The 16,091-nt window shown below is 33.6% G+C and overlaps 1 protein-coding gene across 4 annotated transcripts in view; it reads right to left on the bottom strand.

Moving 5' to 3' along the window:
* The window catches only part of MEIS1 (Meis homeobox 1), a 154,553-nt gene that overhangs the window by 10,190 nt on the left and 128,272 nt on the right, over positions 1 to 16,091 (bottom strand). For all 4 annotated transcript variants that reach the window (XM_023494898.2, XM_023494900.2, XM_012540162.3 and 1 more), the window contains exon 9: positions 15,603 to 15,679. In XM_023494898.2, the coding sequence (XP_023350666.1) occupies positions 15,603 to 15,679 (77 nt within the window). The remainder of the gene's footprint in view (positions 1 to 15,602; positions 15,680 to 16,091) is intronic.

Raw genomic sequence — 16,091 nt, 5'->3', positions numbered from 1 at the left:
CTAGTGATGTAGCTGTCTGCATTTGACCTTTGGTTTCTAGTTCACACCCCCCATTTTGTTGCACTTACATCCAGTACTTGGATACCTGACTTTGGTTTCTTCTATGAACAAGCAGGAATCAGGATACTATTTTCATTTACTAAGCAATTAACAGAACAGACTTTGGTTATACAGCCAACCACAAGGTACATTGTCCTAGTTTTATGTTCCATGACAGGTGATATTTTTCACAAGGATTTACTCCTTTCATATCTCTTCTCATGATGCTTTAAGGTTCTTCTGGTCCTCTGTGATGATGGTAAAAAAAACCAAACTTTCAAAAATTGTGTTTTTATGCTTCCCAAATAAATTCTGATTTATTGGGTTTAACAGCTAGGTTTGTTTCATTATCATGGTCACCAACAGACCAAATTGGCTTCTTGATATACCTCCTGCAAAGTGTGTGTGTGTTTAAGATACATTTTTATTAGATGTATACATCTTACCAATTCAAACTTCTCCAGGAAAAAAAAATTCCACCATTCCCAATCTCCAGGTCCCCAGAGGACTTCATATTACTCCTTAATTTCCAATAAATATGGAGGGGGCAGAAGAGCAGAGGAGACAGAGAAACAGAGACAGAAAGAGAGAAAGAGAGAGAGAGAGAGAGAGAGAGAGAGAGAGAGAGAGAGAGAGAGATACAGAGAGAGAGAAGAAGTAAGAAGGGGAGACAGTGGGAGAAAGGAGTTCCAATAATACCAAAATTGATATTATTAAGTCTTATTGGTATTATTAAGTCTTAAAAAGCCTAATAATACTGTAATCATTCAATCACATCCAAACATACCTGCTAATTTGGGGCTTATTTCTATGCCATAATTGGAAATATTACTGTTAGAAATATTCTTGTTATATACCATGTTTCACCCCAGAAAATACTGTTTGTGATTAGATGTTCTGTATGACTACAGTTATACATATTTATATATATTAATAAAGTGTACTTCCATCCACTCTAATGAGAACGAAAATAACTTCTAACAACAAAACTGAGGACACTAAACTGATATATAATACTTCAGAAAATAATACTATCTATTCTTCAGTCAATACTAAAATACAACTTATTGTGTATCTAATTTATATTTTAATATATTTAACATCTACTGGTCATCCTGCCATCTAGGGGAGGGGGTGGGGGGGGTAAGAGGTGAAAAATTGGAACAAGAGGTTTGGCAATTGTTAATGCTGTAAAGTTACCTATGCATATATCCTGTAAATAAAAGGCTATTAAATTAAAAAAAAATTAAAATTAAAATTAAAAAAAGAAAAAAAAATACTAAAATACATACAAATATTTCACTCCTTAGGGTGTTTTTACTTGCCCTAAACTTTACTTACTCTTGCCCTAAAACAAGAAATAAACCTCAAAAAATTCTGCTAGAATTTTTAAAAAACAACTTTTTTTATTTTAAAGTTAGTTATCAAATGTAATGACCCATAACTGGCAGTCACTGGCATCCAAGTTTTCTGTCTCCCTTTCTTTGTAAGATAGAACTTCAAAACACTCAAGAAAGTTGACTCAATCTCAAGTCAAACCTTATGAAATCATGTTTTTGGCAACATTTCTAGCTTCCTACATCCTACAAACATCCTACAAACATCCTACAAACTACAGACAGTTCCAAGACTATAATACATCACTGACAATGCTGGAGGGAGATTTTGGGGGAGAGAAAGGATACCATGGGATGGAGGTGGGGCACAACAAAAGAAAGACAGCAGAGAGAGAAAAAGGAAAAAAATACATGTTCTACTATGCACGCACTTTAGAAACCCAGTATAAGAATCTGCTCAGATTACAGCAAGCCCATCAATTAGAGACATCAGTATATTTCCCTTCAAGCTCAGCTTTACTTTTTTGGCATTAATAGAACCAAGTATTTATCAAATTAGCATAGGAAAGTTTGAGTTATGTGCTGCAATGAAGAAAATTGGCATATACGATACTCAGTAAGACTATATATATACACACACACTTAACTACCAATCCATTTTTTAAAATACCTCTGCATTTGGCGTTTTGAAACCTTAACTCTTTGACTATATCATTCTATGTATGTTATAAATTCCTAAAGCCTTACTTGAAAGCAAGATTTTAAAATATTATTTTACTCTTGAAACCAAAGACTACTAAACAGTTATATTTTAATTTTCTGCATAGGAAATTGGGCTAGCTCTTATTTTTGGATAGTGCATAACCATGCTTCTCTACTCTCTCTTAAAACCCCACTCAGAATTCAAGATGAGAGTGGTTAAAAACACTCACAGAAAATGTATATAATAAAGTTAGTTATAATTATGGAATATATTTTATCTTAAAAGAATATCCAAGTAATTGTTTGAAGCCTAGCAGAAATAATCACATGTAGGTTCCATATAAGAAAAAAAATGTGAAGTGTGACACTGAAGTTTTTTTTAGCATAATGTATTATTAGTTGGACACTGTTAACAAGGTTAAATTGTATTGAATTTTGTTTTTGTAGAAAATATTCTAATAAAATAATAAAAATCCAAGTTTTTGTCCTTAACTCTTTGCTAGTAACTCTCTACATTATCTCCTTTAGCAACTCCATTTACCTCCATGATGTCAATTACTATCTCCAGGCATATGAGTTCTAAATCTGTATCACCAACTCCTCTAATTGCCTAATGAAATCTTTACCTGAGTCTCATGGGACCCTCAAACTCGACATATCCAAAATTAAGATTTTTCTCTCCCTCTGAAATCAGTTCTATCCTCCTTATAATATCACTATTTCTATTAGTGGCACTACTATTCACTTAGTATCTTCAATAACAAATCCATGACATCTTTGAACCTTCCTTTTCCCTCATTTCTTATATTCAACCATTTACCAAATCCTATTAATTCTATCTCTAGAATATCTTTTACATTCATCCCCACATTCATCTCTATTTCTACCTTCATCACCCTCATTAATGTCCTCATTACCATCCACTTGGACTAGAGTAATGGCCTCCTAACAGGTCTTCCCATCTCTAAACTCTTTGCCCTCTAATCCATCCTTCATACTGCTACTAGAGTAATCTTCTTCATTCATGGGTAACCTCTTCAGTGGCTTCATATTGTACATAGAATAACTATTAAAAACCCTTCTATTTGGCTTTTAAGTCCCTGTCTACAAATCCAGCACTTTATATTACCTTTCCCATCAGCATATATCATTTTATATTGTAATTCTCTAACTTCATGCTTTGTCTTCTTATTTGACTCTAAACTACATGAAGACAAACTTACCTAAATTTATGTACTAAATCAATAAAAATTCATTGACTTAATAATATATGCTAGATCTTAGTGTCTAGTATAGTATCTTCAAGGGTAAATACCCCCAACTTCTCCAAATGATCATATGGCATGATATCTAAGACTTTTACCACTTGGTAGTCTTTTCTGATTTCTGTACAGCTTATCAATGTTTCTCTCATAATGTGAAACATAGAGCTGAACTCAACACTCTAGGTTATGTCTGATCAGAGAGGAGAATGATATCACTATTACCTTCCTTCCTTGTATACATGTTCTCTTTCCTAATGTAGCCTAAAATAAAATCAATCTGCTTAATTTATTAGTGTTAATATAGTAGATTCATAATATATTGAATTAAGAAGGTATTTCAGAGACCACTACCTATAGAGTGGGCAACTGGGCCCAAGAGAGGTGAAATACCAATGTGCCTGTCCTGTGCCACATACCTACTCATGATAGGATCTAGATTTGAATGTAGATCTCTTGATCCCATGAATAGGGTTTCACAAGCCTAGTCAAAACCTGTTGTCAGAATCACAGGAACATCTATTTTCTACTTTTCTCTCTTACGTAAAGGGCTTTGAGTTTACTCATTCAGAGATATAACTTCCCTGAATAAATAATAAAACAAAAATTCTGTGAAGTAAGCAGTTTGAGTATGACTATCTTCATGGTACAGGTAAGGAAACTAACATTTGCCAAGTTTTGCCTAAAGTCATAGGGCTAGCATATGATGAACTAGGATGTATGCCTAACTTGCATGATTCCAAGCTTCTTCTGCCAAAATACATTACCTCTCTGTTAAACTCCACCTAGCCAGGAAAGAGAGATTCTATCTATTTTGGCCAACTGGAATAAAGTTCCTCAGACTGCTCAGCTTCAATATGTTGTCTCTCTATTTCGTCATAGTTATTTTCTTTTAAAAAAATCATTTGCCATTGTCTCTCCCCATCTCCATGCATTCCTTTTCCTCTTAAAGCATAACAACATTTTTTTTCTTCCTTTTCAAAGGATCATAGGATTTAGGAGCAGGAATCGTCCATTAGATTTATTTAGTCCAAGTTGTTCAGCCATTCATTGTTCAAAACCTCTGAAATCCAGAGTGCAGACACCTGACTACATGTTTCCAGGAAGGGGATATCCACTGTCTCTATTTGTAAATAACTTGATTCATCATTCTTCAATACGTTAGTTAGAAGCTGACAATAGAAAAACAAAATCTCAGGAATTAAGAAGCTATGTCAAAGATGTGAAATGTTGGCTGACCCCCTAGAAGACAATCTCCCAAACCAATTTGATTATGGGATACTTTAAGACTGAATATATTGAAAATCCATAAATATGGGTAGGTTTTCCTGGAAGTATAATCATTCAGAAGAGTGTGGAACAGGTACATTCTAAAGGCAAGACAATAAATTTAGCCTATTTTCCTCCTGATAATTACCCACATGTATAATAAATATTTTTGATAGAACCCAAAATATCATTGCTGCTTAAAAAAGTCTCATGGGCTTGTTGATTTACAAATAATAATACTACTCAACCCACACATGAGAAGGATTTCTTTTCCCCAAAACAAAAGTTATATCAATGCTCTGGACTTAGAACAAGGGGGATTCTATTCAAATTAAAATTAAAATTCCTTGTTAAGTGCATTTTGGGAAATTCACTAAACCTCTCTGTCATTCAATTTCCCCATGTGCAAAATGAGAAATTTAGACTTCCTATTCTCTAAGGGCTTCTCCTAGATATAAAACTTTAGAATTCCTATTCAGTGCTACACATATCTCACTTCTTTAGCACCACAGAGTTCTATACTTATTCTTGCTATGCCTACCCTTCTGCAAGGCTATTCCCTCAAGTTCAGCCAAGTTAGTACCTTTTGGACTCAAGGCAAAGATCTTTGTCTCACAGTGGCCATCATTTTGATGTCTTGACTAAGTCCCACTCGATTGGATCTTGAGGCAACCTGGTCTCCCTTGTGCCTTGTGCAATAACCAAAAAATGAAAGCTCTATTCTTTATATTGGAAACATTGTTCTGCTTCATATCACCCAGACTCCCTTCCCAGCTTGCATTATCCCTTCCCCAGACCCTCCTACCTCCATATAATTACTACTGATATTATTTTTTCAAGAACTCTCAAATTATATTCACCAAAGCACATTGTTTCCATAGAAAGCAGCTGAGGAGCTATTTAAATAATATTTTTATTTCTGTAGATAGAATGGAATATGAACATGTTATTTATCCTAATACCTATAGGTTTTAATAGAAACCTATGCAAAATGTATAGTGTGATGCAATTTTTGTCATCTTTATAGCTGATATTCTGTTAATGAAGACAAGTTGTTAATAATAGCCTGACTCCTCCCTTTACATTTTAAAATAATATACAGGATCATATCATAGCTGAAGAAAATACTTTAGAAGTTATCTAATAATTATCCACTCTCCACATTTTACAGATAAAGAATTTGAGGTCTGGGAAGGTCAAGTGAATGAGGGACATAACGTAAAAAAGAGAAATGTATTTGAACCCAAGCTCTCAGATTCTAGAGATAATGCCCTTCCCATTGCACCACAGTTCTTATTATTTTCTCTTTCTAGTGAACATGACATACAAGCAGTATTTGGCAATGAAAATATATCACCCCTGTTCTCTGAACAAATGTGGTCTTTCCAGTTAATGTTTAAATGTACATATCCATTCTGCCATTCTTGAATACATAGGGCAGGATGCATTCCTTGTCCCCTTTTCTAGACCCCTGGCTTTTTCCTTATTCCATCTTTTCTTTTGTATAAGACTTAACTTTGTTGCTGTAACTCTTGTGTCAACAGTGACCCAAGAAATGGATCAAACAGATGTGCTATGAGGGAAGTAGGCATTGTAGTCTGCCCAGGAGCCCATTTCCCAGGGACTAACAAATAACTGCCTTATTATCAAGCAACCACGGCTCTTCCAAATTTGACTAGAATGTGTTTGAATACAAGTAATTTTTTTTTCTTTCAAGGGAGATTTCAAAAAATTCACCCAATGTTTGTGATTTCAATTCTCAAGGAATACTGTTTTTAGAAACTGATTTTTAAAAAATCAATATTAAATCTAATATTACTCTTGAAAAGAGATTAAAACCACTCTAGAGCTATTAGAATTAAATAAAGTCCCCAGGTTCAATCATTTCTTAGATACCCTGAAGCAAAAAAGTTGACATGTCTTAGGAAAGTAAATAGGTGTCCCTTTTCTCATTCATAGAATCTCCTATTTTCAGACAGTTGTTCCCTTAGTAACTTTTAGTTAAAAAAAGATGGGGACTAAAGAAGGCAAACAAAATTGATAGGATGAATAAAGACAGAAAGGGTTTTATTTTCTTCCTTATTGCTTCAGGTTTTTTTTTTATTAGATCAGGACTCTAATGGATTTAAAAGACTTGTCAGACTTCTGGATCACACAAATATGCACACAACACTCAAAAAGTGGAAATAATATTTGAGGCAGACCAATGTGACACAATCTCAGTTGTTGTTCCTAACCCTGGAGTGGGACCTTACTCTATTTGTATGGTATTATTTCAGATTTCCCAATTTTAAAGCTCAGGTACTGAAGTTTTTTAAAATGCTCTTGTTCCACCTCAAAAAAAATCTTTAATTGTTCCAGAAAGCCAAAGCTCACTTAAACTAGAGCATCCCAGGCTAGAGCCAGCACAAACACTTCCTTCCCCTATGCCTCTGGCTCCATTTCATTTCTGAGAAGAGAAAATTGTTTTATCCAACAAGGAGGCAACATTTGCCCCATTTTTAATATTTCAGACTGACTTTTTAACCACTCAAAAATGCAGTTTGTTTTATGTAGGCACAGCCTGAAGCAAGTTTATGATGGAAGTGAGAGAGAGGGTCTCTGAGGGCATGGTTTTCAGCTTGTTGGTGCTTCAGTTCTCAATGGTTAATCACTATACACCAGCCTCAGCAACTGTTGACACAAAATAGGTGGAGATCAGGTCTGTGCAAGCAGAAAATACCAGAAAGGCAAACTATATGTAAACACACTTCAGACAGATTTGACAAGAATAGACCTAAACCTGACTTGCTAGGAAACAGTGAATTCCCCTTTCTGCTAAGGCTGTTTCCCCTAAGACAAATTTCTTTTCAAAAGAAAAATAGTAACATTTTAGTACTGAAATGTGTTTACAAAAGGCAATTGAGCTGTTTGTCCCTTTGATTCACATGGTGTAAGCTTAGAATATGCTCCTACATGTAGAACCTGTGTAACGTCATCAAACTCTTTTTCAACTTGGAGCTGAGCCAATTTTTTTAAAAAAATGAAATTCAAAAAGTTATTTTTTTCTGACCCATAAAAATTATGCAAAGGAACAAATGTATAACATTTAAATTGTCTTTTAATCTTATCTGACACCTGACAACCCATTAGTTATAGATTATTAATGCATTGATGAAAAAAGTTTGTCAGGTACAAAATTACTGTAGAAAAAGATTGAATGCCTGAGGAAAAAACAAATTTTGCTACACAATAACTTTGGAAATACCAAGCCCATTATCTGTCATGCTCTTCTCACAGAGATATATAGCAAACCGCTAAAAGAGCAACTGATTTATGTTTATTAGCAAGTTTAAAATGATATAACATGTTTTTTCATGTCCTGTGATATTTAATTTCATACAGCATATGTTCAACAGTTAACAATTTGCTTGTTTGAAATGTAGAAAAGTATTTTTTAATTGATTTTCTGTTGACCTTCCAGCATCCAAGGAGGTGACTGTTTTACTTCTGGGCAATCTAGATCAGGTTCACTCATGAGAGGCAGTGAAATAGTAGAGCATTGGGCAGAGTCAGGAAGAACTAAGTTCATATCCAGCTTCAGACACTTACTGCTTGTATCACCACAGGTAAAATACTGAATTTCTGTCTACCTAAGTTTCCTCTTCTATAAAATGAAACTAATAATAGCACTTAGCTCTCAGATGGATTGTGAGCATAAAATGAAATATCTGTAAAACACTTTGTAGACCTTAAAATGCCATATAAAGTTTTAGCTATTATAAATGTTAGCTATTACCAAACAAGCTTCATCCTAATGTTTTAATTTACCATTTATCTTCCACCTTATAGTTATTTCCCTCTTTCTCCAAATTCTATAAAAACAGAGGATTTGGAATTAAAGACCTTAGAGATCTTCTCATTTTACAGATTTGGAATTGGAAACAATTTAAGTGACTTCCTCTATCACAAAGTTAACAAGACTAGAACTCATGTCTCTTTGCTCCCCACCTTCTGTAGTTTTCAATTGGTACCACAGCTCTTCCCCTTAGGCTATCTTTGAATTACATATTTGCCCATCAATTTGAAAGAAACTTTACTAAGGTCTTAGAATGACCAGCAATCAGTCTCTGTAAGTGGACTGTCTTCAATCCTAATTTATCTCTTCCTTGTTAAAATAGCATGATTCTCTTCTCTGACACTTGTAATATCTTCTTTAACAAATACAGCCAAATTTTAGCAAAATGAAAACATAAAGTGAAGAGGCTGAATATTTGTAATTAGGAAGACTGAGATGATATGTTGCAAACAAGCAATATAATGAACTAGTGAGTAATAAGAGGCAATGGCTGACCTATACACTAAGTGCAGACCACACCACATGGTCCATTGACTTTCCCCTTGGCTTACTTGGGATCATGGCTACTTTTTGATATAGATGTAAATCTGTCTCCCAACTAATTTAATTCTCTCTCTCTCCTGGGCCCCTGCTAACTCTGAGGATCTTTGATTTATGGATGTGCTCTAAGGATTTCTGAAGGTGCTCTAATAATTGAAGAGTATCTTTCTGCCCATTCAGAGGTTTGTGGTCTTGGGCTGCCTCCCTACAAGTTCTAGAAGGTGGCAGAGATAACTCAACTGAAGATAAGCAGTTAGATGATACTATAGACAAAAAAAAATCTGTTTCTTATCTCTTAAACCCTTGCTCTTCACTTAGAATATAAGGGCCCAGGGACAAAAAGGAGAATATTTCTCCATTTACCATGGTTCAAGAATACCCACCACCTTTGGATGGGAGGTCTTCAGGTACTTTGGAGTATTAATGAAGTGATCTGCACAGCACAAAAAAGGCCCTGTGTAAACTTGTGGTGCAAAAATAGACAACTTAGTACACTGTAACTGGCTATGAAACCATTTTCAAAGAGGATTGTTTTACTGGAAATTTAAAAATCTGCAGACAAAAGCAGTGTCTTATGATGAACTCCTAAGATTCTCTGACATGACAATACCTGATGGTTTCTAAATTCACAGCTCTTCTCCCTGCGAGCTATTTGCTCAGCTTTTCTAATAATACCTTGGTTTCTGGCAGCTCTCCAGGACTGTCTCAGGCAATATGCAAGCTAAACATTTTTTGACTGATTTCAATATTTTTTTATGAGTAACTAGACAGCATTTTATCTAGTGAGCATTACTGATTGCTGTAATCTAAGCACAGAGCAAGAGACTGTAAACATAATGTTATTATTACAATTGACATTCAAGGTGAAAGGCATAACAATTAGCTAAGGCTCCGTGGAAAAAAATTAAATAAAATGAGATTGGGGCTATTCTATTTTCTTCTTTTAAAAAAAAATGCCGCACCTGTTACTACATTGTTCAGTTAAAAAAAATTAACTCACATTTCAGCTACACAAGTTCCTAAGGATACAAAACCTAGGATCACCTGCTTAACAAAATTACTTTTTGTGCACTTGCTCTATCCCTGGATAATTCCCAGATAAGGAAGGTTTACTAGATCTCACTTTCATTTTCTTGTTGAATAACAAACATATTACACTGTACTTCTTACATGGTACATCTTTTTCTACATGCTTTCCTTGCTTTTCTGTCATGCGTCTGCTTAACTTTATTGACAAAACAATCTATGCTTAATGTTTAAACAGCATCTGTAAATGTATTATTAAATTATAGTGGGAAGAAAAAGCAGAACAATTCTCTGGAACCTCATGACCTCTGATTGATTTTTGGATCACAGAAGTTGAAGGGATAATTTGTGAATGTTTTAACATTTACAACTAAACAGGCACCTACAGTTGCTGGATCTCTGATGACTTATAAAAGTGTTTCATAGATTACTGCAATGATTCAAAGAGAAATCTGACCTTTACTATTTTGAGCTGTTTACGATAATAAAACAGATTCTATTTTCTTAAAACAAACTCACATTCTACCTGCCAGTAGTATAAAACTGCTAAAGAGAACATACTTTTTACTAGTAATAAATGGGAAGCAATGCCTGAATGCTCTGCAGTTTTGAAGGCAGTAAATGAAGGAACTTAGGAAATCTGGTATGAGCACTAAATCTGTGAACTGTGCCAGAGTACAAGTTCTCATACAATGACACCTCAGATGTTAAGATGCTTGGTGGAATTTTATATACATATTGATAGAGAGTGATTTTCTCTCCACACACAGATTGTATTTCATATATGATAGACTTTTACACATAAAACCCACATTGCCTACTCAGAGCATAAAGAAATAATCTTTTAACATTATTTCCTTAATGGCAGAGGGTTTGGCTGGGGAAGTAGTAAACAAGAAAACTGTCAAGATTGTTCAATAACCTCTGGACTAGATCTCTGCTGAGTTAATAAGTGATTGTATCTCACCTGCTGAATGGTTCAATGAGAGAGCTCAACCTTTTATCACAAAAAAGAGAGGACCTTTATTTTCTACTCTCTCCTTTGAATTTTCCTGTCTATAATATTTAGTACATATGTGTATTATATATCTATATCGATATCTATATATAGTTATGTATGTGACACTGGTACTATACACACACACATACATACACACTAAAAACACACACATTTTGTTAAGGTTATTATTATTCAATAATTTTCAGTTGTTTTTGACTCTTCATGACCCCTTTGGAGTTTTCTTAGGAAAGATACTGGAGTGATTTACATTTCCTCCTCCAAGTCATTTTATAAATGAGAAAACTGAGGCAAATAGGATTAAGTGACTTGCCCAGGGATCATACACCTAGTAAGTGTCAGGCTAAATTTGAACTCAGGAAGACAGGCACTCTATCCACTATACCACCCAGCTGCCTTCACACACACATATAAATACTTATATATGTGGTATTTATAAATATATGTGGAGTATTTTATTTTCCTGTTCTGCACTTTAGGTTTAAATTTTAAAAAGTGCTATTGGCCAATGTAGAAGAACTGTTTCTCTTCTTTCTATTAAGGTTCTGCCTAAACAATTCTGAAGGGTTTGAAAACATTACTCGATCATCCTAAAATCATATCTGATTTAAATTAAAATGATAAAAAGATAGATATCTTAATGAATAAAACAAACTTCTAGCTTAATATTTAATAACCCTTCTCTGCTTATACAACAGAATCATCTGCCAACTTTTCAAAAATAAAGGCAGAAGAGAAAAAAATAAAACCATCATTGATCATCTTTTGAGTGATTACCACATAATGGGAAGAGGCAGGTAAAGCATATAAATAGAATACAGATATAGATATGTATTGTAAATATGTGCAAATATAAAATATCTATCCTTATATATGTTTATGCATGATACATATATATCTGTATATCTATGTATATATATATATATATATGAATATATTATTTCTATTAAAAATTACAGTAGTAAGTCCAGGCCTATACTGATAGTAAAGTCAAGAATTTAATCAAATATTACATAACTACAATAAAAATATAACATTTTGGTCTGAAGTTATCCAGATAACTATCTCAGTTCTCACATAATTTATTAATATATATAAATGGACCAAGATTATTTTTTGGTAAATTTTACAATCTATAAATAATACCCCAAATCACTGTATCAAATACTGATGAACCTTTTGGGGTTCATTTATTTTTCTCTTTGACTAGTGCTCTAGTCAGAAAGCTTAGAATAGCTTACAAAAAATATTTCATTTTTACACCAGCATTCTCTTCATACTATGAACAACTATTAACCAAAAGAAGAAAAACAAGATTTTGAGTTCTATGAGCTCATATTTCAACAGTGCTTTTAGGCATACAATGCACTTTCCGTCTAACAACTCTATGAGGTCGGTATTGTAATTATCATTATCTCTATTTAATAAAGGACAAAACAGATTCTGAGAGATAAGTAATTGTTCACTATCATCTATCTAGCAATAAACACTTAGAATTTTAACCCATCCTAGTCAGATATAATTAGAAGGACTTTTAGAGTACATCCTACCACAGAACGAAAGGAAGACTAAAAGAGAGAGAATATACTCTTCAGTCCAAATTAACATATTACTGTGTTATAAACTCCAAATTTCTATTCTGGGCTAATTATTTAACATGCATTTATATTTTTCCTGCACCATTATATGTATTCCCATATGCTATGTTGCTGCCAATAATTTATGACTGATCTGTACCCAGGCTGCCCTTCAGCATTTTATTTAATCTCTGCAACAGTGAATTACAATGAATCATCATTACTTTAAAAAAAATGCACATATGTGTTAACAAGTTTTGAGGAATCTAAGAAGGATGACAAAAAAATTAGAAGGTTGCTGTTGAATAACATGATAGTACATTAACAATACAAAACACTACTGTAAAATTGATGTTTTTTTTTTCTTCCAGAAATAAGCAAGTTAAGTTCTCTTTAGATGAATGAGATTTTTAAATACCAGAAACCTTTTACTTCCTCCTCTGTTATTAAGGGAAAACAAAAACTCCTCAGTGATTATTTTCCTTTTTTAGTCTTTGAATGTGATATTCTGTCATATCATTAGTCTTCTTACTATCTTTTCTGAATGTTCTCATTTTCAGCTCATGGAACCTTTAAAACCAGAACCAAAGACTGGAACGGCATTTTTTCACCAAACATGAGTAAAAACACTTCTGTTCTTCTAGGCAAATTCAAGTGATTTGGAGAAAATTCCACAAACAATGCATTTATATTTGAAACAACTGTCAAACGGTGATAGACAAACAAGCCAAACTTATATGTCAAACATACATACATACATATATATATATATATATATATATATATTTCTATAAATGTATACATATCACATATTTACATTAAATAGTAATAATAAGATGCTGGATTCCTTTTCTTAAAGAGAAAATAATTTTCACATGCTTAAATTAACATGTTTAAAACTTTAAATGCTAGTGAAATTTACAGTATATTTTACTATACTTTAAAACTTACTTCAAAACTTAAAAAAAAAAAAACTATGGTTTTGAGAAATCACCTAAGTACTTTTGTCTGTCTCTTTTTCCAATGATAGCATTAGAAACAAAAACAGATTAAGCAACTTTTCCTCTAGATTTCTAATTCTTAATTTGATCTGGGAAATAAAGAAAAACAAAACAAAATAAAATATCCCCTTGCAGCATTTCTATAGAGTTCAGGAAAATGGCACTGGTAACTTTCTCAGATTTACTAAAAACCTAGCCTGTTCTTTCATCCACAGGAAATGTCCCATAAGATTATTATTGCCCATGAAAAACCTGCTTACAAGAGAACTGTTTCACTGGTAGCTAAGTTTATAGATTGAGTTTGCTAGCAACCGTAAGGAGGAGAGATGATGGTATGTGCCAACATATCACCTGAATGAGAGAGTATATTTCGTCTTGCTCAAAGAGGGAGTTCACTATGCTCTTTTCCCTTAATCTTGGAGCATTTCTCAGGGGGCATTTTAAGTTCATGTGAGTCCTATATGGTATAAAAGTACCCAGCAGTCAGGTTAAATTGGAAAAATATGCATATGTAGAAGCTGACCTAGAAAACATATCTACCCCAAACATTTTAAAAGATGGGTCAAAATCTGTGATTGTTAAGGTGCTTTAAAAAAATAAGATGCCATAGTAACTCACACACACACACACACACACACACACACACACACCAACTTAATAACACATTTAGATACTACACCCAGCACTCTGTTGTCTATCCACTAACTAAAAGGGATGGGGGAAAAAAAGGGATCTCCCAAGGCTGCTGTAAGGTCACTGAAATTGATAACCCTTACAAGCAATGCTTGTGTGAGTCTGTCTGTGTCTCCCAGATAGGGCACTTTGTAAATTAATCCTCCAAAGGCAAATATATTGTAAGTAGCTCGTTATCTCCAAAGTACTAAATTGAAGAATACATGGGATTATATTGACAGAAATTACATTTTCTGTAATGGGGTTTAATATATCTGAAATCTCTCCCATAGGCTCCTAGTCTCTCTAACTAAGAAGGGTTTGTTAATGTAGGTGCATTGGACATTTACAGCAAATTTATTCACTAAAATGGATTAGGCCATGTAATCAGTGATTCAGCAATATTAATCTCTGACATTTATTGAATGAGGAAAAAAAAATACTTTTGTCTTTAAACTGGAATTCCATGGAATCCATTCGGCTCTTTAGACTTTCAGCCCTTAGCCTTTTCTGAGTTTTACATTAAAATACATAATGTATCTCAATCATAAACACTAATCTAAAAATATTAATACAATTAATTTGTTATATTTATTTTATAAGGTATTCAATTTCTAAACCCTTCAAAGAGGCGCTCTGGGTTACATTATAAAATTTGCTTTCAATGTACTCACAAAATGGCAATAATAAATCATACTTTTTCAAAGCCTTCTTGCTTCACTGATATATAATGTCAGTATGATGTTGCCTGGTACTTAGTACTTAATCTTGGCCTTCAAAAATTCAGAACTTAAATATCAATTTAGGAATCAGACCACTTAGCCCTCAAGGGGATCAGGTTTTAAGTAACCTTCTTCAAATAGAAATATTAAGAATTTCTTTCTTTTAGTATTTTGGTCATTTAGAAAAAAATTTCCTTGACTGATAATAAAAGAATCTAGGTTCTGTTGATTCACAAATGTAAACTTGGCAGAAAAGATGGTAAATTTGAGGGTTCTCTAGTAAACACAGAATTCAATATTTCTTGAGTTGCTGATTATTCTGAGGGAGGAAAGTTATCCTAATTCTTTCTGGACATTGTTTATAGTTGCTGTTTGAAATGTATGCATTTTTAAAAAAAGAATAAATACATGATGCTCTCCATGCCTGTATTAAAATTCTTCAGTGGCTTCTGTCAATGAATGTAGACCGTTTTCACCTTTGCATCAACAAACCACCAGGGAAAGCTGCAATGACTGGGCGTGTCTTCTTAATGCAAAACATTAGCTGCAGGTTGCCAGAGGCTCGAATACTGATTATGTGTAAACGTCAAATTACTTACCAATTGTTCACTTGAAGTATAGTGAGGCCTGTGTCTTGTGCCAGCTGCTTTTTCTGTTCTTCAGAAGGGTAAGGATGCTGAAAGAAAACAAAAATATATGTGTGTATCGGACAATATTTAGGCCATTTTGTCAATAACCTAAGTGCCTAGTGAAGTCTGTAATTAAAGGTGAAAATGCTGAGGTGTGTCACTCTTATTAATGGAATACTACATCATCTAATTAATGGCAGTAAAAGACAAGCCAATTACAAAGATTACTGAAGTGTATAAATAGCTACTTAGGATACTTGCAATACCTTGATACTGAGTTTATCCTTAATGGGTTTATATTTGTTGCAATTCAAAGTTTAGTACAGTATTTTCTGCATGCACATGAATCAAAGTTGGAATCTAGTGGTTTGTCTTGCTTTGCTTTGTATTAAAATGGTAGAAATTCAGACTAGTCTTCCAATTATTTATAAAAGTGGAAGGAACCTTAAAGATCATCAA

The sequence above is a fragment of the Sarcophilus harrisii genome, chromosome 2 (assembly GCF_902635505.1).
Source record: "Sarcophilus harrisii chromosome 2, mSarHar1.11, whole genome shotgun sequence".
NCBI classification, from domain to species: Eukaryota; Metazoa; Chordata; class Mammalia; order Dasyuromorphia; family Dasyuridae; genus Sarcophilus; species Sarcophilus harrisii.
The sequence above is the reverse complement of the archived record's forward strand: the minus strand, read 5'-3'. Positions and strand labels throughout refer to the sequence as shown.